Below are 23,378 nucleotides of genomic sequence, written 5' to 3' on the forward strand. Positions count from 1 at the left end.
ATAACGTTGCAATGTTCATGTGATGTTGTATGTGTATATATTAGTATATACTATTTATGCATATCAATATTAGTGAATAATAATAGAAGCACTAAAGATTTTCCAAATTTATTTAAATGAGTTCAAATCAAAACTCAAGTATCTAGATTTACATACATTAAAGAAAGGTAAAATTATAGCAAAATTAAAGTGAATGCAGGTTGTATAGATAGCTCCATTCCTATGATAGAAAATTTAAATCCACAGGTGAAACTCTTGAAGCTCTTTACATGTCATATTCTGATCCCAGAGAGTAGAAAACTATTCAGCACGCAAAATCTCCATTCTCTCGATCCTGAAATCTATCAGTAGATACCCCAAATCCTCAAGGCACACTAACATTTTCTAGAAAAGAAGCCTTTTTAAAATCTAAGGTTACTGAAACTACAAAAACACCTATCAGACCCTCTGTGGCATTTTTTGCCCACGTGTCAATCTGCATGAGATTAGCCTTGGGCTGAGGCGGCCTCAGAACAAACACTGGCTTCTTCCTGTAAATCAGCCCCAGCAGAGGATTCTGACTCAACTGGAGAATTTTCTTCCAGTTCAGCATATTCACCACAGCTTTCGTTCTCGGTTGTACCTTTATCACTATCGATGGCAACAGCTTCATCCCGAACTGCGCTGGTAACCTCTGACGTGGTTTCAGTGCTGACCTCTGCGGTTTCTCCCGTCCCCACATCTGTCACCTCTGACCCAGTTTCAGCACCAGCGGCAGCGGTCTCCTCGGCAGCAGCCTCCGCATCGTCTGGACAGGGGGAAGCCTCTTTGATGACGGCAACTGTAGCACTGGGAAGCTCTGCAGCGTCCACCACCGGAGCTTCCACTGAAGGTACTTCGGGGGCTTCTGAACTGGCTTCCTCGGCACCCACAAGGTTCTCTTTTTCACCTTTAAAATTTAGTCCATGAAGCAAAGTATTAATGTAAAGAGCATGGGAAGACGGTGAGACACTATGCAGTCATTTTAAAAAAGGAGACAGATCAATAAGTACTGATACGACATGGTCTTCAAGGTGGTCTGTTCAGTGAAAAAAAAGCAAGGAAACGAGCAATGTATACAGTATGGGACTATTTGTGTTAGGACAAAAGGAGGGTAACATAGACCTAGAGTTATATTTGTAGAGACCCTCTCCTGGAGGACACAAAGAAACTGGTGTTATTGGTTGCCTCTGGGGAGGTAAAATGAAAGGTCTGCTCTTCTGAAAACCCTTTTGAATCTGTTGAACTTAAGAAAATAATAATTTCATGTGATTATTTATTTTAAATACAAACCATGAAAATAAACAGGCAATGTGTCATGTGAAATAGCATGGAAAAGTAGCTAACTTACTAGCTGATGACTCAGAAAAGCCACTAGTCCTCCCTCAACCTCAGTTTTGTCATCTGTAAAATGGGGATATTAATAATACCTACCTCACGGAACTATTGGGAGGATTGACTACAATAATATGTATGAAGAGGAGTTTAAAACCAAGGAAGTGCTATGGAAATGCTGTATTTTATCATTATTACAATCAGCCATCTCATGATTATATTCAATAACATTTACTAATGATATTCTGTTTCTTATTGTTCTCATGACTAAAAGGTTAAAACTGGTCCATGAGCAGCTGTTTTCTTTGTCCCTAGATAGTGATCATGGTATTTGATAATAATGGCCTTATAGTTGAGATGGAAAAAAGTATGGTTTAAAGCAAGCAGTTTAGGCAACAAATATACATTAGGGTGAAAATGTCAAACTTCTGTTCTTACAAGTTGCCATTTTATCAGTCAGATCAACTGAGGGACTCAGTAGACATGACTGAATCTGCTAATGTCACTGCACACAGGTGGTCTTAGCCAAAACTGAAACAAAATTTCATGACTTAAAAAAAATTAACGAGAGAAATGAAAGGTCAGGCTGCTGAGAGAGACAGAGACTAAAATTATGCCTGCATGAATGGAAACCTGAGTAGGGGAAAAGTAATATTACCACACAAAGAAGTCAAAGCTGCTGGTCAGCAGATTAAATGTACAATGTTTTCATTTACCAAATGCTCTCGTCCAAAACCTCTAACAATATTCTTTAGGCTTTGGTTGGACTTTCCCTTCCTGAATGAACTTCTACCCAGAGTCATTTTGGATTAAGTTAGTAAAGAAGCCAAAAACAAATACTGTCCATTGCTAGACTAAGATAATGAAAATCAGTGCCTCAAGGAAAAAGAAAAGAGTAAATTCACTTTACCTGGAAGTGGATGTAACTCTGCGTTGGTTTTTTCTTTCAAATTCGTTATATGATCGCTGTGTTTGGCTTTCTCTGATGTGATTCTCTTGTAAGTCTGAAAGTAAATGTGTGCTTAAGTTTATCTCTTGAGCTCTAAGATTCATCATGCCAAGTTTAAAGCTACCTACAGTTCAAACAGGAGAAACCAATACACACCATCTACTCTTTTATTTCCCCTCTGGAAATCTTTGTCAATAAGTAGAATGCTTTAAAAAAGGAAAGAAACAAATGTTCTAACAGGGGTCAAAGATAACTGAAAACACACAAGGTGGATAGATAAAGACCAAGAAGAAAAAAAATTATGCTAGAATCAAAATATTCTGACAGGCATTTGCAAATATCCTGTGACATTTATCTCAGAGTAATGGAAATTTATATGCACACAAAAACCTGTACACAAATGTTCATGTAGCTTTATTTGTAATACAAAAACTGGACCCAGTCCAGACGTCCTATAACCGGTGAATCGTTACACAGACTGTGGTACGTCCAGGACATAGGACACTACTCAGCCATAAAAGGGATGAACTATAGATACAGGAAACAATTTGGATGAATCTCCAGGTAAATTATGCTGAGTGAAAAAAGCCAATCTCAAAAGGTTGCACACCTTAGGATTCCATTTATGTAACATTACTATTATTATTATTAATTTTTTTGGGTAATGTTCTTGAAATGACAAGAAATACAGAAATAGAGAACAGATAGGTAGTTGTCAGGAGGAAGGGAAGGGGAGAGCAGGCGGGAAGTGAGTACAATTACAAAAGAACAATACATGGGACCCTTGTGGTGATGGGACAGTCTTGTCTCTTGACTGTGGTGGTGAATACACGAATCTACACATGTGATGAAATTGCTTAGGACTAAATACATGCACTTGAGCGTACACACACACACACACACACACACACGCACAAGGGCATGTAAAGCTGGTGGAATCTGAATAAGGTCTATGGATCGTATCCATGTCAGTTTCCTGGCTGTGATATTGTTTTATAGTTAGCAAAGATGTTGTCACTGGGGGAAATGAGCTCTCTCTGTATTAGCTCTTATAACTGCAGGTGAAACTCAATTTTCCCACAATGAAAAGTTTTCCAAAAGTCTTCCAAAATGACCCATTTGTAGACCCCAATGAAGATTCCTTAAGTCAGCTAAGTTTAGTCATTAAAAGCAGTAATATGACTGACCCACAGGTTACTTGAGAAACAAAATTGGTAATAAAGCTATCTTAATCTTAGATACAATGTGCAGGCCTCCTTTCATTTCAAAATCAAGGAGTAATCTCTGGCGTATTCGTATTAGACAATGATATTTTAAAAATGAAAATCTCGGGCTTCCCTGGTGGCGCAGTGGTTGAGAGTCTGCCTGCCGATGCAGGGGACACGGGTTCATGCCCCGGTACGGGAAGATCCCACATGCCGCGGAGCGGCTGGGCCCGTGAGCCATGGCCGCTGAGCCTGCGCGTCTGGAGCCTGTGCTCCGCAACAGGAGAGGCCACAACAGTGAGAGGCCCGCGTACCACAAAAACAAAAAAGAAAATCCCACTAGATAATATTGTTCATATTATCTCAGCTTAAAAAAATGTTGGTAGATATTTCTCTCTTAGTGGCAAGTAGGATGACAGATTTTTAAAATTTGCATATTTATATGTAGTATTTTCTAAATCTTTAATCATTATAAACCATTGACCTCATTAAAAGTTATCCTATGCAAATTACAAACCATTTTATAGTATGTTAAAATTAGACTGTGAAAATGGAAAACTCCATAAGCTCGGGGGGTGGAAATGTTGCAAAAGTGGCCCTTGAACAAACTCTCAGGGTTTGGTGAATTCTGACTTGAATCATCTGGCTTTGAAACACACAGAGCAAACAGGATCAGCAGGAATGACAGTCAACATTTTTGTATAAAAGCAGGGAATATTTTCCTAGTGGGGTGGGAGCTCCTGACTTGTACACCGAGTCAGCACCCTCAGTTCTCAGTACAGTAAAGCTGAACCTGTGCCCAAGTTCATGTCCCTGAAATGGCCACCCCAGCAGCAACATCCCTAGGACATTAGTCTTATTGTTCAAGGGGCTAAAACACAATTTAGCTGCTAAAGCAGAATCAAAGAGATATAAGAATAATTCACACTCATGTGTAACCCAGAGGATCTAGCTTTTTCAAATCGAACATTATCAAGCACAGAGTAGAAGAAAGGTCTATTAGAAGAGAGAGTCTCCAAATTAGACTTTGAAGTTATTTCCAAATGATATTTTGTATTTATTAAACGTAAGCATCTAAAATCTACCACAGCTTTTAGAAACCAGTCTGGCATTTTGCTCTCCCAAGATACCCAGACCCTCAAAAAATGGAAGTGACCTGGGCCTTTCTCAGATTTTCAGAGGCTCTGGTAGTAGATTTTACTTGGAAATGAAAAAGTGCTCTTGCCTAGGGGGCATCTGTGGATTCAATTCAGATAAACCTAATATAGAATTTATTTTAGTGCAGGACAAGGAAAGGAAGGGGAGGGATAGAATATGGGTTTTTGAGTGCCTCAGGTTCTGTATTTCCTCCTCAAAGTAGCCTAAGATTCTTGGGAATGAAGGCTTCCAACATTCCAGATAAAAACTACATAATCTGGGCTTCCCTGGTGGCGCAGTGGTTGAGAGTTCACCTGCCGATGCAGGGGACACGGGTTCGTGCCCCGGTCCGGGAAGATCCCACGTGCCGCGGAGTGGCTGGGCCCGTGATCCATGGCCACTGAGCCTGCGCGTCTGGAGCCCGTGCTCCGCAACGGGAGAGGCCACAACAGTGAGAGGCCCGTGTACCGCAAAACAACAACAACAACAACAAAAAAACTACATAATCTTAGAGGTGGAAAGGGACTTAGAGATCATCACCTTGTCCAATTTCCACTCCCACTGTGAGAGAACAAGGCCAGAAAGAGCTCTCAGGCGTAGCCAGTTTCTAACCAGCCAGTTAAGATTGCTTTTGCAAAGGAGGATTTAGCGGACTGCAGAGGTTCACGTCTGGCACTGGTAAACATGATTAGGGGTGTAGCGATGTCCAGATGAAATTCAGTCTTCCAGCTTCCCACATAATCACATGGCCTAGTTTAATCTGTTTTCCAGTGGCCTATATCCAACTATAGCAGCCCTAGGCAGTGAATTCAATATTAAACAGTAGAAAGATGGTAAAGCAAAGGAATCTGGGTATGAGTGAAAGCGGGTAGATTAGTGGAAGACAATAATATAAGTGACATGTTTGAACTTTCCTGGCTTCTTGAGGCTTTCACGTTTCTGAAGAGTAGGATATGTATTTTGCTTCCATTACCTACATAGTCCTTTAAACTGCTCCTAGTTAAGACTAAAAATCTCTTTACGCATATTTCTGTAAGGTCAAACCAAAATGTAGTGATTGTGTAGTCTTATGGTTCCTAAAGAATATATACTTATTCTCATTTTATTCATAATAAAGATTAGGTTTCAGTTTAGAAAGTTTATGGCAAAAGGAGGAATGATTCAAATCAATAGGATTATTTATTTATTTATTTTTGGCCACACAGTGCAGCTTACGGGATCTTAGTTCCCCAATCAGGGATTGCACTGGGCCCACAGCAGGGAAAGCGCTGAGTCCCAACCCCTGGACCTCCAGGGAATTCCTAGAATTATCTTATTAACTCACAAATGTTTCTTTTTTTTTTTTAGCTCCAAAATCATACTATTAAAAGCTTTGTTTTACGGTAATTACTTGTGGGGAGTGGATAAGGAAGACCAGGGAGGAAAACATTCTTTTGATTTTATATATGTCTATTTTGAATTTTAAAAAAATATATAGATAAATACTACTTTTAAAAAATAAAAGTAAAGGGCTTCCCTGGTGGCACAGTGGTTGGGAGTCCGCCTGCCGATGCAGGGGACACGGGTTCGTGCCCCGGTCCGGGAAGATCCCACATGCCGCGGAGCGGCTGGGCCCGTGAGCCACGGCCGCTGAGCCTGCGTGTCCGGAGCCTGTGCTCCGCAACGGGAGAGGCCACAACAGTGAGAGGCCCGCGTACCGGAAAAAAAATAAAAATAAAAATAATAAATAAAAGTAAAGATGTAAAGCTAATAAAAAACTATGGAGACAGTTAAAAGACTAGGGGGAGAGAGGGAAGAATGAATGGTTGGAGCACAGGGGATTTTTAGGGCAATGAAACTATTCTGTGTGCTACTGTAATGGTGGATACATGTCAGTATATATTTCTTAAAACCCATATAATGTACAACACGGAGTGAAGCCTCATGTAAACTACAGCCTTTAGTCAATAATAATGTATCAGTGTTGACCCATCAGTTGTAACAAATGTATCTCACTAAAGCAAGGTTGTTGATTTGGGAAAGGGGGGCAGAGGGGTAAGAGGAAGTATATGGGAATTCTCTGTACTTTCTGCTTATTTTTCTGTAAACCTAAAACTGCTCCAAAAAATAAAGTCTATTAATTTATTTTTGGCCGTGTTGTGCAGCATGGGGAATCTCTGTTCCCTGACCAGGGATGGAACTCGCACCCCCTGCAGTAGAAGCGTGGAGTCTTAACCACTGGACCACCAGGGAAGTCCCATAAAGTCTGTTCATTTTTAAAACATTTCTCTCTCAAAACAGTTCTTGTCAAATGTTAATAATAGTACCTACCTTAAAGAATTGTTGTAATAATTAAATGAGCCATGAGTCTGTCACGTGGTAAACACTCGAATGTCAGCCATTAGTACTGTTAGTATTTATAATAACATTGTTTTTAATGAAAGTCATCCATAGTTAGTGGTATTAAGTACTTTATACTTAAAAATTTTTTTCATAATCTTGTATATTTAATTAATCCCATGTCTTGATCTTGACATTGCTTTGAGTTTTATCACAGGTTGTAAAATATATGAATTCCTGAGCACCAAGGTTATTAAAACACTTACATAATATCCACCAGCACTGACTGTGACACCTACAACCAGATAATAGATCATATTTGATCCGGATGATCCAGGGAATTTGTTAGATGACATCCAGCGAAGAGATGCTAGGAAAACAAGTTTAAACACAGTTAGCTCCACCACGGGCAAAACTATTTTAAATGATTACATCCAAAAAAATTTTTTACCCCTCAGTGAACCTAGAATCTATTAACATCAACTGATGTTAGCTTAAAGGAATACAGTATTACAAGGTAGGGTAATAATTCCACTTGACATTTTCTTAATCTAATTTGATAATTACTTATGAAACCTGTCATCCTGATGCTTCACATCATGCTTTACTTCGAAGGAATGCAGACGTGGGTGAGGAGAAATGACAAAGCGTTAAACAATTTAACAGTCAAACGAGATGCATGTGAGCAAAAGAAATCCATTTATTGTATATTCTACACCACAGGATTCAATGGAAAAGATATTTTTACAAAAAGTTAATTAAATACATCTGTGCTTAAAGTTTATATGTTAAATAAAACATTTATGTTGAAATCCAACACATTTCTATAAATCTATATTACAAATGTAGACATAGAAAGAAACTCTAATTCTTCTAATATAAAACCTTTAAAGACGGGCAGATAGAAGCTTTTTTAAAAATTTTTTAATTTATATTTTAACATCTTTATTGGAGTATAATTGCTTTACAATCGTGTGTTAGTTTTTGCTATATAACAAAGTGATTCAGCTATACATATACATATATCCCCATATCTCCTCCCTCTGTGTCTCCCTCCCACCCTCCCTTTCCCAGCCCTCTAGGTGGTCACAAAGCACTGAGCTGATCTCCCTGTGCTATGCGGCTGCTTCCCACTAGCTATCCATTTTACATTCGGTAGTGTATATATGTCTGTGCCACTCTCTCACTTCGTCCCAGCTTCCCCTTCCCCTTCCCCATGTCCTCAAGTCCATTCTCTACATCTGCATCTTTATTCCTGTCCTGCCCCTAGGTTCTTCAGAACCTTTTTTTTTTTTTTAGATTCCATATATATGTGTTAGCATATGGTATTTGTTTTTCTCTTTCTGACTTACTTCACTCTGTATGACAGTCTCCAGGTCCATCCACCTCACTACAAATAACTCAATTTTGTTTCTTTTTATGGCTGAGTAATATTCCATTGTATATATGTGTCACATCTTCTTTATTCATTCATCTGTCGATGGACACTTAGGTTGATTCTGTGTCCTGGCTATTGTAAATAGAGCTGCAGTGAACATTGTGGTACATGACTCTTTTTGAATTATGGTTTTCTCAGGGTATATGCCCAGTAGTGGGATTGCTGGGTTGTATGGTAGTTCTATTTTCAGTGTTTTAAGGAACCTCCATACTGTTCTCCATAGTGGCTATCAATTTACATTCCCACCAGATATAAGCTCTTTTAAGACAAATGTTGCCATAAGGTCATATCTAAAATAGAAGGGCAATTTTGTACAAACTAATAGAAATAGATTAAGGTACTGTATTATTCTATTTAAATATATTAACTCTATAGTGCTAGAATTTGTATATACCATATGCTATGGAATTGAAATTTTTATGATAGACTCAAAGCTAGAAGAAGCTTAAAGTTCATATAGCTCAAATTCTCTATTTTAAACATAAAGAGGGACTTCCCTGGTGGCTCAGTGGTTAAGAGTCCACCTGCCAATGCAGGGGACACAGGTTTGATCTCTGCTCTGGGAAGATCCCACATGCCTAGGAGCAACTAAGCCCGTGCACCGCAACTACTGAACCTGCATGCCACAACTACTGAAGCCCGTGCACCTAGAGCCTGTGTCCGCAACAAGAGAAGCCACTGCAATGAGAAGCCCGTGCACCGCAACGTAGAGTAGCCCCTGCTCGCCGCAACTAGAGAAAGCCCGTGCGCAGCAATGAAGACCCAACACAACCAAACATAAATAATAAATAAATAAATAAATTTATATTAAAAAAAAGATTATAACTGTAGGGACTTCCCTCGCCGTCCAGTGGTTAAGACTCCGCGCTTCCAATGCAGGGGGTGCAGGTTTGGTCCCTGGCTGGGGAACTAGGATCCCACACGCCGGAGGTGCAGCCAAAAAATAAAAATAAATAAATAAAACAAAATAATCTTTTAAAAAAAGACTATAACTGTATACACAACACACAAGGTCCCTAGCCTCAAAAAAGAGGGAAAAGATGTACAGGCGAATAATTGTAGACAAATAACTGCAATGCAGTGTGACAAATGCTGTAACAGATGAAAGCAGAAGCAATAATAGCATGAAAACGCAGTGAAAGGACTCAGCTAGCTGGCTCAAGGTAACTGCCACGATTGAAAAGACGTGACCTGAGCTTTGAAGGAAAGTAGGAGGTTGTCAGACAAACAGGGGGAGGGAAAATTGCATTGGAGGCAGAAGGCAGAGCGTGTGCAAAAGCATGAGACAGTGTTACTAGGAAAACTCAATGTATTTTGATGTGGCCTGACACAGAGAATAAGGGTGTAGGGACCTGGAAGAAGGTATGATTTGCACATAAAAAAGCGAATCTCAAGACATTTGCACAAACTACGAATCTCCGTAGTAGCAAAATTGGGAAGATTTTGTATATATAATTTTGTATATACAAAATTATATCTTAGTCTGGATATAAATGATCATCTCTTAGAAAAAAACAATTTTTCCCTACAAATGTGCCCTGAGAGGCTATGGTAAGAGGTTATGTCTTTGACTTCTAGTGGAGCTTTTGTTGGTTTAAAACTACAGCTGTGATTAAATAGGGAATATATAACTTTCATAGTTGGCAACCAGTAATAAATATCAAAAAGTTTTTTTAGGGCTTCCCTGGTGGCGCAGTGGTTGAGAGTCCGCCTGCCGATGCAGGGGACACGGGTTCGTGCCCCGGTCTGGGAAGATCCCACATGCCACGGAGAGGCTGGGCCCGTGAGCCACGGCCGCTGAGCCTGCGCGTCCGGAGCCTGTGCTCCGCAACGGGAGAGGCCACAACAGTGAGAGGCCCGCGTACCACAAAAAAAAAAAAACAAAAAAAAAGTTTTTTTAAATAGGAAGAAATAGAGAAAATTACAGAGGTTTAAGTAAAGACAAATACAATTATGGCAGAGTTATTTAAAAGAGCAATGAAATGGGAAATAAATATTTGGTAAAGATTAGACAAATTTTAGCATATTCATAAATGTGAAACAGATATTTTAATTTTTGCAGAAGACTGTCTACACAAGAAAATATTTACAATATATTAAGTGAAAAGTTATAGCAAAATAATCTTTACAGGACTATCCCAGATTACGTACATTGTGGAAGCAGTGTACATAAGAAAAAAAAATGCAGGAAGGCGGAAAAAAGGTCTGGAACACCACTTACACTAAAATGTAGATAAATAGTTGTATTCACTAAGTGGTAGAATTACAGGCGACTTCTAGTTTGTCTTTCTGAGTTTTTTCGGTGATCTACTGTAAACCTAATTTATTTATTCATTAAAATTTTACATTTTTAAAAGCAAAAACCAGAGAACAAAATTTGATGAGGCACGGTTAAAATTTTATCCTTCAATAAACTGAAACAATTTCATTTTTCATCCAAATTGGAAGTACCAATACAAGGTTAATGTCCATGACCGAAGCCAAATTTCCAGTCAATTACAGTTCAGAAAATACATAAATGAATCAACACTACAAAAAAGTAATTAGATGAAAATGAGGAAAAGACCAGTACTGCTACAACCAGTATTGCTAACTACCTGTTCAGAATTTTCAAACTTCTTTTCTTTTACCCCAAGTTGGGGAGGAAATTATTTGAAATATGTGCAGCTACCAAAAAAGGATGTGTATGCGTGTCCGTGAGGACGGTGAGGGTTGCGTTCAGAGAGCTCGAAAGGCCACCGTCAGGGCCTTTTCCATCTCCCCACCCCCAATCACAACAGCCCCGTTATCTTCTGAACTTTCAAAGGAATGGCTTCCCCCTATTTCACCAGCGAAAAGTCTGCTCTGTCTTACTCGGCATAGAGATCAAGGAAAACGAAGACTCTTTATTTCTGTTACTGGAGGCAACTTCTTCTCAGTAGCATTTTAAGAGAAAAATAAAGCTAGTTACACATACCCTCCTTCCCTCCCACCATCACCATCACCACCGAAGGCCTAATCAAAGTGGAAACAAATTGGCCATGGAATTTTCCGCGGGAGTCGTTCTCTTTCTCCCCGACTCCAATGCAAGCCTTAGCAAGTGGGGCAAAGTGAAGGGAGAACTAAGAACTTTCCACGAGGTTGTCTAAGAGCCAGCGCCCCAGTCAGGGACGGAAAAGAGAAGATGCACGACGACTAGGAAAGAGCCGGCTGGGGCAGAACTGCTCGCTTGCGCAAACCTGGGCGCAGGGCCGCCGGCGGCTGGCAGGGAAAATGCTCTCCTGCTCACACTTCAGCACCTACGATGGCCCAGGCCCTAGGCTAGGCGCGTTCGTGCGTATCAATTTTTATTTAATAAGCTTCCAGCTCGCACTGCCACTTCCCCTTCAGGAAATTCGCTCCCTTTCCCCGTGCTTTAGAAAATCTGCAGGTGATGGATACGGGGGGGGGGGACGCAGCCCAACAGCTGGAGGGCTCCAGATCTCTCTGCAGCCCCTGAGGAAAGCGTTTCGAAGCCCCTTCCTCACCGGGGATGCCACGGCCCAGGCTCGCGGCTGCCGAGTCCTGGACAGGTCTTGAGTCTATTTACTCAAGAGCGTTTACCCAACTTCTACGCGGCCGGCACTGCCTTCCGCGCACCCTGCCGAGCCCGCAGACCACGGTCCATCTTCCCACCCATTCCTCTGCTTCCTCGTGAAGTTGGAGAGCGCTTTGGGCCCTGTATTAAGACAAGGGGTAAGCTTTGCCGACTTTCGCCAGGCACTTTTCTAAGCGCTGTTAACTACATATTAACTCATTAAAACTCATTAGTGTCCCCATTTTGCAGATGAGGAAACTGAAGTGAAATCACTTGCCCAAGATCAAGATTCGAACCCAGGAAATCCAGTCCGGATCCAGAAGCCGCGCTGGAAAGGCACCCTACTTCCAAAGTCTCCAAGAATGTCGAGGTGATTTCCCGGCCACCCTCCCCCTTCTTCCCCGCCCCCCCCACTATCCCCATCCCTATCCCCAATCTCAGGCTTCTGCTGCCGGGGTTGGCTTTGGCCCACGAAGGGCAGGCGGGAACCGGCGCGCCCGCGCGATCTGTGCGCGAGGCACCTGTCCTCCTCAGGCTTGGACGCCGGGAGAGGCCCCCCGGGCCAGCGCCTGCGACTCACCGTCCTTCCGGAGCGGCGCGGGGCCTGGGGGCGCCCGCAGAGGCAGCGCCAGGGTCTTGGAGACCGCCCTGCGGAGGTACATCGCGCCCGGCTCCCTGCACGCCGCTGCCGCTGTAGCCCCGCGGTGCTGCGGAGCGCGGGGAGCCCTGGCGAGCCCCGCCCCGGGGAGGGGCGCTGACCCCTGCCCGCCCCGCCCCCGCGGCCCCGTGGGGTTTGTGCGCAGGGGTTGGTCGTGCGCACCGTCCTCCCTCAACCCAATCTGCAGGCTCTGTCGCCTTCGCCTGGGCCCGAGAAGCCGATGGTGGCATCTCGGAAAAGGGATGGAGAACCGAGAAGTCGCCGTCATCTGCCTGCCCTGTACTGTTCCAGTCAGTGGGACTCCTCAGAGCAGGATGAAATGTCTCGGGACTCGCATCCGAAATAAGACACAGACAGGATTCATCATTCCGTGTGCAAGCTGAACCCCCTTTCTCTCACGCACTCCGCTAGCTTTCCTAGGAGTGGAAAGGGCAGCTGGAAGCTCCCTGGAGATGGAGGAGGGGGGTAGCCTCAGCCTCCCATTAGTGCTCTGGGTGATGTTCAGAATCCTAAGAAAATTCCCGCTCAATGGCTGAATTTCTAGGCAATTCACGATTACAATGACTTTTAAATATAAACTCCAAAAATGCTGCATATTCCTCTATGGGAATGTGAAGCTAGTATCTCCAAATCAACTAAAAACACTGAATTATTAGTTTCTCCCTCCAGATTTCAATCACTTGCCTCATTGTGGCGACAAGAATCTGTCATGGTTTGAATATGGAAACCAATCATGTATGCTTATAACATTTTCTACGTGATTAATCTTTGGAAGGCACCATTTCCTACTACTATAACCCCTTAAGTATGTTTGGCACTTGACAGTTTATAAAGCACTTTCACATAATTTTCTCCTTTAATTTTTAGTTCATCGCTCTGAGGAAGGTGGCAATTACTCGGTTTAGCAAACGACCAGGTGGTGGGGAGGAATTTTCAAGGACCGATGGTTATGATTTTTTTTTTTTTAAAGGACATGAACATAGTGCTTCTAGTTCCAAGTTCTCTTGGCATGTTACAGGCAAACTACTTGCTCATTTGCTAGGTGAATAACTAAACACTCCTCAGAGGTTCTCGTTCTGAACCCAATTCTAATAATATTTAATATAGTCTCATTTAAGGAGTACAAGCCAATGATCAGAACTAGTTTTTTTTTTTTTTTTTTTCCGGTATGCGGGCCTCTCACTGTTGTGGCCTCTCCCGTTGCGGAGCACAGGCTCCAGACGCGCAGGCTCCGCGGCCATGGCTCACGGGCCCAGCCGCTCCGCGGCATGTGGGATCTTCCCGGACCGGGGCACGAACCCGTGTCCCCTGCATCGGCAGGCGGACTCTCAACCACTGCGCCACCAGGGAAGCCCCAGAACTAGTTTTTTGATGCTCAGTCACTAGCTATTCCTAGTGATTAAACCTTAAGAGCAAATAGGTAATCTGTGTTAATGAGAGGTCAGATTTAGACTTCCAAGCCCCAAAGAAGGGGCTAGACCCAGACCCTCCACCGAGAAGTTAGGTAGTCCTGAAAGTAACAAAATGCAGATTCGTACACTTGCTACCTTTGCCCAGCATCAAGTATACGTCCTAGGATGAACTGCTAGCAGCTAGTACAGACTGACAAATCAAATCAAATCTGTGGGGAGAGCTCCTAACCATTTCCAATTTAGTGCAGCTCAATTTAAAATTAAAAGAGAAAACAAATCTGTTTACCACTACAGCTCATTCCTTCTTTGGTCTACTTAGGGCTGAATTTTGACTTCGTTGCCAGGAGAGGAAATAGTCAAAGGCAGTAAATGCATTTTAATGAGTGTCCACATGAGTGAAATGTGGATAACTCCTCTATTGTGTTGCTGTCAGCTGTAAAGCACATTAGGTAGAAAACACGCTCAGCTAGCTGGAGAAGGCAGCGCTAGACTCTGACTTCCAGCCTGAGCCGAAGCTCCAGGCCCACTTACAATGTTCTGATGCGTCTCAGCGCGCACATGATAGGATCCATTATAGTCCACCATCTCATCTTATGGTAAGGTCCAGCGGGGAGTTTATCATGTCCTCTAGGTTGGATGTGGTCATCCCAGCTGGCAAAGGCAAGAACTGTGAGATAAGTAGTGCTACTTCTCCACATCCCTTTTCATCTTAGCTAAAAGCTCATGGCTCTTGGATCAAAGGGAATTTGCCACCTACTCTACTGCTCCTGTAGGATACGTGGCTTTCCATTTTGATGTCGAACTCTTCCCACATTTTGATGAAACACTTCCCAAGAAAGGACATGCCTGTGGGGTGTCAAATTCACTCTGTAGCAAGCTGTCTCTCCAGAACCCTGAGAGAATTTTAACAGCAGGTCTTCGCTATACAAGACTGTGTTAAGGCTGAGAGAGTAGTTTCCCGGCTGTTAGTCACACTGTTTATAATGCTGCCCTTGAGCACATCCTTGACATTTCTCTTGGTCTTGTTAGGAAAACAAGAACTTAGGGTTAGAGTTAACTTGGTTTATCTAAGATGATCTCCACCTAACTGTGATTGTTGACAAAGACAATATTAGTTTTGAAAACATATTGTAAGAGAGGGAGCTCACGAAGCTCCCTAACCACTGGCACTATTAGTCATACTTACTCAAGGCTTAAGTTCCATATAATTAAAGGCAATTCTCAAAGATTGAGTGATTTCCTAGGCTCCACAGAAAGCTAGAAACAGCTTTGTTTTTTTTTTTTAATATTAAATCCCTAAGCTATAACCTGTACTTTCAACAGATCAATACGGATATAAAGTGAAACAATTTAGAAGAGTATCTAGGAAGACAAATTGGAAAGCAATTTGAAAAAGTGCTGATAAGCACGCTTTTTTTTTAACATCTTAATTGGAGTATAATTGCTTTACAATGGTTAGTTTCTGCTGTATAACCAAGTGAATCAGCTATATGTATACATATATCCCCATATCCCCTCCCTCTTGCGTCTCCCTCCCACCCTCCCTATCCCACCGCTCTAGGTGGTCACAAAGCACTGAGCTGATCTCCCTGTGCTACGTGGCTGCTTCCCACTAGCTATCTGTTTTACATTTGGTATGCACGCTTTTGATGGCCTAAAATATTTCGATAAAATGAAGGAGAAAGGGCAATCAAGATGGTAAATTCTTAAACTATTCTTGGAGGTTCCTCAGTACTCTTCCCATCTATTCACTTTCTCTTCTGTAGTAAAATAAACATGACATTCCCTACCCCTTCCATATTTTCCTAAGGCTACCATAACAAATTACTACAGACTTGGATGGCTTAAAACAACAAACTTTATTCTCTCACAGTTCTGTAGGTTTGAAGTCTGAAGTCAAGGTGTGAAACATGCAGGCAAGAACCCTTCCAGCTTCTGACGTTTACCGGTAATCCTTGCTTTCCACATGCATCACTCCAGTCCCTGCCTCCATCATTCCTGTCTTCACCCTGTGTGTCTGTGTCTTTTCTCCTTAGAAACATACAAGTCACAGTGGGCGAAGGGCCCACTCTACTCCAGTATACTCATTTTAACTAATTATATCTGCAAATACCCTATTTCCAAATAAGGTTACATTCTGAGATAATGGGGGCTAGGACTTCAACGTATCTTTCTGGGGACCAAAATTTAACCCATAACAACTTCTTATACTTAAAACTGAGCTCCTATAGCTTGGTTTTTTTTCCTACGGCAACTTAAGAAACTAATTTAATGACTATCTCACAGACACTGAATCTGAAAAAAAAGGTCCAATTTTGATCTAATAAAAAACTTGACAACATTTGACATATGAATTTGTCTGTTCTTTTTTATGGAAATTCTTTTACATTATTGCTAAAGGAACCATCACTTGACCAAGTTCTTCTCAGGAGTTGTGTATCAGAACGATTCTTGTTCAGTCCAGCTAAAACATCTCAGTTTAAGAGACTCCTGACTGTAGCCCTCTCTTTACAATGTGGGCTGGGGAAGAGACGGTCTGTGTGCAAAGGAGATAAAGCACATAGGCAGGAAGCAGAGCCCAGAGCAAACGTCTGGATAACATTTGAATGCCAGGCCCCAGTCATTCCTGGGCTCAGGTGCATGCCTGTTACGGCAGTCTGTGAGTCACTCTGTATCCTCATAACCTTCTTTTAGTTTAATGTAATTTGAGTTAGGTTTCAATATTTAGTTTAGAAAGTGCCTCTCACCAGCGCCCCTGTGTGGCACAACTCTAGGAGGTGTTACTCAAGAGTAATCTGCATCTGTACTGTCCAATACGGCAGCCACCAGCCCCATGTGGCTATTTAATGAAAAGGAAATAAAACTAAAAAAAATGCAGTCACATTAATCGCATTCCAAATGCTCAGTAGCCACATGGGAGTAGTGGCCACTACGCTGGCTAGCACAGGCAGAACATGTCCATCACCGCAGAAAGTTCTTTAGGACAGCCCTAGTCTTCATGAATGGCTCCCCCTGGAGTTACAGGCACGATCAAGAATAAAGTCCACACAGGGCAGCTTTATATTCAAGGCCTGACATACAGTAAATCTTGCTTGTTAAAGCTGTATTTTATTTCCAACTAAGGTTATCAGTTTCCAGAATTTCAAGCGTCTTAGAGTTTTCTGTTCCCTTTAGGGATGTGAATTTTAAGTGTCTCTTTTAGGGTAAAGTTCCTTGAACTGGGAGTTGATACCTGACTTCTTGGTCCATTACCATGTGACAGTATTAGTTTCCTACTGCTGCTATAACAAACTTAGTGGTTTAAAACAACACAAATTTATTATCTTACATTTTTGTAGATGAGAAATCCGACATGGGTCTCACTGGGCTGAAGTTAAGGTGTCAGCAAGGCTGTTCCTTTCCGGAGGCTCCAGGGTAGAATTTCTTTGACTTCTCTGTCCCTTGGCTCTTGGCCCTCTTTCATCTTCAAAGCTAGCAATGGCCGGCTGAACCATCCTCATATCACACCACTCTGACACATACTGGTGCCTCCCTCTTCCACTTCTAAGGACCCTTGTGATTACATGAGGCCCAACCAGATAATCCAGGATAATCTCTCCATCTCAATGTCAGCTGATTAGCACACTTAATTCCATCTGCAACCTTAATTCCCCTTTGCCTAACCTAACCTAACATATATACAAATTCTGGGGAATAGGACATGGTCATCTTTAAGAGTCCATCATTCTACTTTCCAGTGATACTGGGCAAATGACTCTTTTCCTCTGGTTTTTGCATTTGTAAAATTATGCAACTGGTCTATATAACCCCCTAAGGTCCTTTCCAGTTCTACCACCTAGGACTCCGAATTGACAAAAGTTAATAGTTACTGTTTTATCTGGTCTTTCACTGAATTTGGATTAAATACTTATTCTGAGATAAGGTAACTCTGACTTTATGTTCAGAAGTGACTTCCAAAGGTATTGGGCCGTGAATCTCCCAGAGTAAGTGTTGGCCAGAGCCCAAAACACAAACAAAGCCATTTATAAGGCAATGAAACTTTCTATTTAACATCAGAATGGAGATACAAATAATACACTTTCAAATGTATAGTATTAATACATTAAGTGTTTAAATTATATGTTAATGAAGTGGCATATAAATAGGTGTTAACTGATTCACAAGAAAGGGTTTAAATGAGGGATAAATGAAGTGTTTTTTCATTTGTCTCTATTAGCTCTCACCAACTCCTTTTTTTGAATAGTCTGTTATTCATTGGATGAAAGTCGTATGAGCAAAAAGAGCCAACTGTGGCCATACTGGTGTTAAAAACAGTCACCCAAATGAAACTCATTCAAACTCAAGGAAATGGAGTCAGAAGAAACTCTGGTAAGAAGAAAATAGTATTTGGGTTCTTTTGTATTTTAAATAATAGAGTAGGAGTAGTTCTATCATCCTGATCACTAAATAAGTGTTCTGATTAGAAATCAGAAGTTGATAGAAGGACTAAATCCTCAGCAGTGATTTTTTTTTAAATCTATATCCTTAAAAAGTTTTCTTACCAATGACCCAATTATCAAACGGCACTTTCCACATTAAAATACTTCTAGTAATTTACGTTAGAATTGACATTTTATACACTGTCACAATGTACATAATCTGAAGAATACAGAAGTATTTTTTAATTTAATTATGTGAAACACAAATGCTGACTTGACATATGTTCACATGTAACTCTTTCTCTCAGTTTACAGCTCAACAGATTGGTGAATCCAGAGGAACTGCTATAAACACTAATACCTATAATGGAAAAAAAAGAAAACTGTAGCATTAACCAGCAGAAGTAATATTAAAATTAGACCATTCTGAACAATGCACCTTAAAGTATCAGGGGAAGTCTAAAAAAACAAATCCACAAAGAATATCAACTCCTCATTTTATCTAAATTTTAGCAAAAAAAAAAAATTTTTTTTAAATCTTAACTACAGGAGTAGCAAAAGCATCTGGTTTTGATTTAAAAAACTATTTCATTTTTATCTCTTGATTGACTGAAGTAGTGAAATGGGCAAGGTGATAATAATAGAACAAAATGTACATCTGTGATTACTATTTTATTCTCCAGCACATATAAGTTATCTACTTTAATCAACCTAATCCAAGAAAGCTGAGATTTATAAGGATGATTTTCCATTTTACAAAAGGATTAATATAGGATTTCTTTAAAAATATTTTCAGAAATATGGCACACATATACATATAAAATAAACTCACTCTTTTAAATAACAGACCATGCAGTGTATTCTATCTTATTCACAGCTAGGTTTTATCAGGAATTGTCCAACTGGGTGTTAGTTGTAATGACAATCATAATAAAATCGTCATGCAGTAAGAAGTTTAACAATTGAATGCCCTGTTCTCGTGGAATTTTACACTCATGTGTGGTATATGACAAACAGGTATTAAGAAATACATACACAAACAATGATAACTTGTCCTAAGTGCTATGAAGGTACTGTGTACAGATTTAGGGAAATATTAGATTTAGATTAGATTAGATTTAAGGAAATATGATTTAGATTAGATTTAAGGAAATATGATTTTGGTTTCATTCTTAAGCACAACTTCCTTTGAACACAGTCAAAGTGTAATGATTAAAAATGATTATGCTAAGAGATCCTTGAGCCAAGGTATTAATTCATAAATTAATTCATAAATTAATTCATAAATTTGTCACAGACAGGAATATAGGTGCTAAAAAGTATAAACCTAATGAAAAAAGTCAAAACACATTATTTAAAAGAGGTCAAATTAACTTGCATAGTCTATTCAATCCTAGAAAATCACATACTTACTGTATCAGTATTCCAAAAGTTTATTCCAACCCATTTCTTCTTTCATACTCTAAAACATCTTCATTATGTTGTTTGATGAGCTAGAAGTAGGTAAGAGTTAAAATTAGAAATGTAATCTTCCTGGCAACTTAAAGAGGAGAAGGAGAAGATCAACTAATGATATTTATATTTTGCAAGAGAAATAAGGATAGGTTAAAAGAATTACAACTATTCTAGTTAGAAATAAAAGGCTAAAGGATACAAAAGTCCAAAAGCTATGAATGATATGTACTTGTTCACCACAATCTGACATACTATAAATTTGAGAAGGCAACCCTTAAAAGTTTAAATCCAACTTCTGCAAATAAATTACTTCACTCAGTGGGTAATTAATGGAATGGAGAGCCTTACCACAGAGGGGCTAAAGCAACAGGACAGAGCAGAACCTGGTTATTAGATGGGGTTGGTGGATGTGTACTATACTTCTAACCTCAGAAGTATGATACTGTGAGTGAATGACCAACCCACAACCCCCAGTTATATATGTATTAATTAGATGTCACGGAGGACAGCCGCTTTCTCAGAACCACTGTCTGACAGAATATGCAACTAGAACGATGGCTGATATAGGGTGACATGTGTTGCAAAGATCCAATATCAATCAGAGCTCTCAGCAACAAGTTTCTTTTTAGGAAAACTTTAAGAACGTATAAAGTTACATTATAACAAACGTTATTTTGAAAGGATTAGTTACTAAGTTGTAAGTAACTTTCAACATCTCTTCCTCCTTTCCATGTCAAAGAGCTGAACCACTTTAATGAAAAAAATCCCAAATAAGAGATCTAAGAGTTGGAGGTGGGCGGCAGTGGAGGAAATTCCAAAACAAAAATTCAAATACTAATGTAACACAGATACTTTTAAAATTTTTATCTATGGAGAGACAGTATTTCACAGTGGTCTACAGTGTAGCCCTGAAGTCAGGGAGGACTTGGTTTGGCAAATTAACTTCTCCAAGTGTTTCCTACATCCGTAAGAGGTCAATAATAATAGTACTACCACATAGTGTTGTTGAAAAAATTAAACAAGTTTTTACAGGTAAAGCATTTGGCATACTGTAAACAAAGACCAAAAAAAAAAGAAAGAAAGAAAAAGGCTGCTACACACTAGGTACAATTTCCAACAATGTATTTACACAAACATTGTTAAAATCTTATATCTTGTAAGTCCAATGGGATTTAATTTGTATAGCTTGTTCATTTACGATCTGTCCCTATGGCATCTGAAAAAAGTGCCTTCATAAAACCCCAACCTGCCTCCATCTTTATTAAGAAATAAACTAAAGGATAATTAATATGTAGTAAAACTGCCATTCACGGCAAAGCCAGGCGAAGGGACAATGACAGAAATTTCGGCCTCATTATACTTTCTCGATGCCTCTGAAAATATTTTTTAGTCCTTGGAGAAATAGATTATTAGCCGTTACATAAATAACCTATGGTATGGGAGATTTGCTGCGCAACATTCCACCTCACACCGGTACTTGTCCTCTCCAGCGTGCTGGGGTAGCACGATTTAAGGGAGTATATACTTACATAGATCCACAAGAAAACGGAGGTGCCCAAGGTCAGTCCAACCTTCAGCCAGTCAGGGCTGCCTTGTGGCGGTTCCCGAATGTAGAACTTTGACCGCGCTGAAGCTGAAAGGGGACAAAAAGGGTCTCTAAATCTGTAACTTACCACCCTGTCGGGATAAACCTGACATTTACATGCGTATTGTCGCTTTTAATTCCCCCTTCTACTTCCTCATTTAAACAGCCACAGAAAGAGAGGTTCAGAGATGCCTAGTAACTCGCCCTGGGCCACCAGTAGGGCCAGACCGGGTAGCGCCTTCAAAGCCTCGTACACGGGCTTTGGCGACCCTCCGACGTCTCGGGGGTGGGCAGATAGAAGCGCCCCGGGGAGGGTCTCCTTCTCCCGCGTCTGCAGGAGAAGGGACTCAAAGTCCATTCGCCGAAACCCCGAGGGGTCGGACGGCCCTGGGAGGAGGGTGGGCAGCGGCTGACGGGGAGCCGAGAGGCGCGGGTGGAGGCGGACCGGCGAAGGTCACGGCCGGACAAGCCCGGGGCGCAGCCGCCTCCTGCCCCTTCGGGGCTGGGTTCGCCCTGGGAGCCGCAGGCTGGAAGGTCGGGGCGGCCTGCTCGAGGAGGGACACTTACAGCCGCTCAGCAGCCTGGCCGGGGCCAGCAGCTTGGAGAAAGGGCGCAATAAGGCAGACAGCGCCATCTTGCCGGGTTGGGCTCCGCCTCCTCCAGCCCCGCCGCTCTCGGGGGTCGGCGTCCGGTCGAGCGTCCCCTGGCGGGCGGAGGCGCGGAACCGCGGGCTCTGCGGCCGCGCCGCGTGCGGGCGCTAACCCCAAGAATTGGAGTTACCGCCTGGTACTCTAGCTCTTCTGGTCTCAGCCCTCAATCTGCACAGTGGGATTACGAAGGAGGTGATTACAAGGGGGAAAATGAAAGGTAGTTTAGCCGCGTCTCTGTCCTCGGAGAGTTTATTTCAGACCCCCACCCCAGGGACACTTACAAAGAGAGTTACCAAAATCTTCCTGCGTAAGCCGGGAAACTGCAAGTGAAGAGGGTTGAACAGTAGCATTTTGATCGAATTCGGTGTTTCAGGCACTGCGCCTTAATGCATCATTTGATTTACATGCACTATCATTTCACTTTCCCAACGGCCGCAGGACACGCCGTGATTATCATTCTCAATTTATAGATGAAGCTCAAAAGACAAGCTCTTCCTCCAAGGTGACATATTATATATACCTCATATTTGAAACGACCTCTTAACAGTTCCCAAAGTCTGTTTATACGCACTAGCACAGTAAAGTCTCACAACGCTGTGAGGAAAAGAGAATCCTAGTATTTGAGAAGTGCCCCGACCAGTTCAAGACCACACAGCTGGGGAAGTTGGGACTCGGACTTAGCCCACCCAACAGGGTTAGACAGTCCCCTGAGGCCATAAGCTGCAGAGCAGGCTCAAAGTGCCATGTTCAAAGCTCCATTCATGCTCACCTCTTTTTAGCTATATGATTTTTAGGCAAATTACTTAAGCTCTCCAGTTTTATATCTGGAACAAAACACCTACGCTATAGGGTCGTTGGGAAGCTTAGAGCATGTCTGGTGGTTTTAAACAACTTGCTTTTGCCTATCTCTTTGAAACCTATTGTACTGACCAATAGGTTTTATTTTTCACAATTGAACCAGATTTTTTGTGCATTTAATTCTCGATTCACACTGAGGTGTAAAGGCCATGTAAAAATATGTATATTTTTACATATTTTAATTAGGTTTAATCTTTTAAGCCTAATGTCATTTGGGTTCATTTTAAGGGCAAAATAAATGTTAGCAAATCTCTTTTTCTTTCTATACTTTCCTTAGCAATGTTATTGAAAAAAAATTGTTAACCAAAAGTTATTGACCAAAAAAGTAAAATAATCGTTCTATGTTTTCTGGTTCATTTTTACATGCAACTGATGGCTACATAGA

The 23,378-nt window shown here is 41.3% G+C and overlaps 2 protein-coding genes across 2 annotated transcripts; both read right to left on the reverse strand.

Annotated features, from left to right (window-relative positions):
- Window positions 1-201: 201 nt before the first annotated feature.
- MGARP (mitochondria localized glutamic acid rich protein) lies at window positions 202-12,644 on the reverse strand. Its single transcript, XM_082652952.1, has 4 exons — window positions 12,538-12,644; window positions 7,230-7,333; window positions 2,264-2,357; window positions 202-928 (listed from the first exon to the last, which is right to left on the reverse strand). Exons 1-4 carry the CDS (start codon window positions 12,617-12,619, stop codon window positions 486-488), a joined length of 723 nt encoding a protein of 240 aa, XP_082509078.1. The 5' UTR covers window positions 12,620-12,644; the 3' UTR covers window positions 202-485.
- A 6,022-nt stretch (window positions 12,645-18,666) lies between these two features.
- Window positions 18,667-22,163, reverse strand: NDUFC1 (NADH:ubiquinone oxidoreductase subunit C1). The gene is made up of 4 exons (XM_082653256.1): window positions 22,053-22,163; window positions 21,430-21,533; window positions 19,859-19,938; window positions 18,667-18,806 (listed from the first exon to the last, which is right to left on the reverse strand). Exons 1-3 carry the CDS (start codon window positions 22,117-22,119, stop codon window positions 19,879-19,881), a joined length of 231 nt encoding a protein of 76 aa, XP_082509382.1. The 5' UTR covers window positions 22,120-22,163; the 3' UTR covers window positions 18,667-18,806; window positions 19,859-19,878.
- Window positions 22,164-23,378: the final 1,215 nt, after the last annotated feature.

The sequence above is a fragment of the Grampus griseus genome, assembly GCF_964374135.1.
Source record: "Grampus griseus genome assembly, chromosome: 4".
Lineage (NCBI taxonomy): Eukaryota > Metazoa > Chordata > Mammalia > Artiodactyla > Delphinidae > Grampus > Grampus griseus.

Excerpts from the sequence above, each read along its gene's own strand:
- MGARP (XM_082652952.1), bottom strand. The coding sequence starts at position 12,619 with ATGTACCTCCGCAGGGCGGTCTCCAAGACCCTGGCGCTGCCTCTGCGG. Across the intron at positions 7,334-12,537 it reads CGCGCCGCTCCGGAAGGACG|CATCTCTTCGCTGGATGTCA; the intron begins GTGAGTCGCAGG and ends TTGTTTTCCTAG. Across the intron at positions 929-2,263 it reads AGAGTTACATCCACTTCCAG|GTGAAAAAGAGAACCTTGTG; the intron begins GTAAAGTGAATT and ends TAAATTTTAAAG.
- NDUFC1 (XM_082653256.1), bottom strand. The coding sequence starts at position 22,119 with ATGGCGCTGTCTGCCTTATTGCGCCCTTTCTCCAAGCTGCTGGCCCCG. Across the intron at positions 21,534-22,052 it reads GGCCAGGCTGCTGAGCGGCT|CTTCAGCGCGGTCAAAGTTC; the intron begins GTAAGTGTCCCT and ends GTCCCCTTTCAG. Across the intron at positions 19,939-21,429 it reads CCGTTTTCTTGTGGATCTAT|CTCATCAAACAACATAATGA; the intron begins GTAAGTATATAC and ends ACCTACTTCTAG.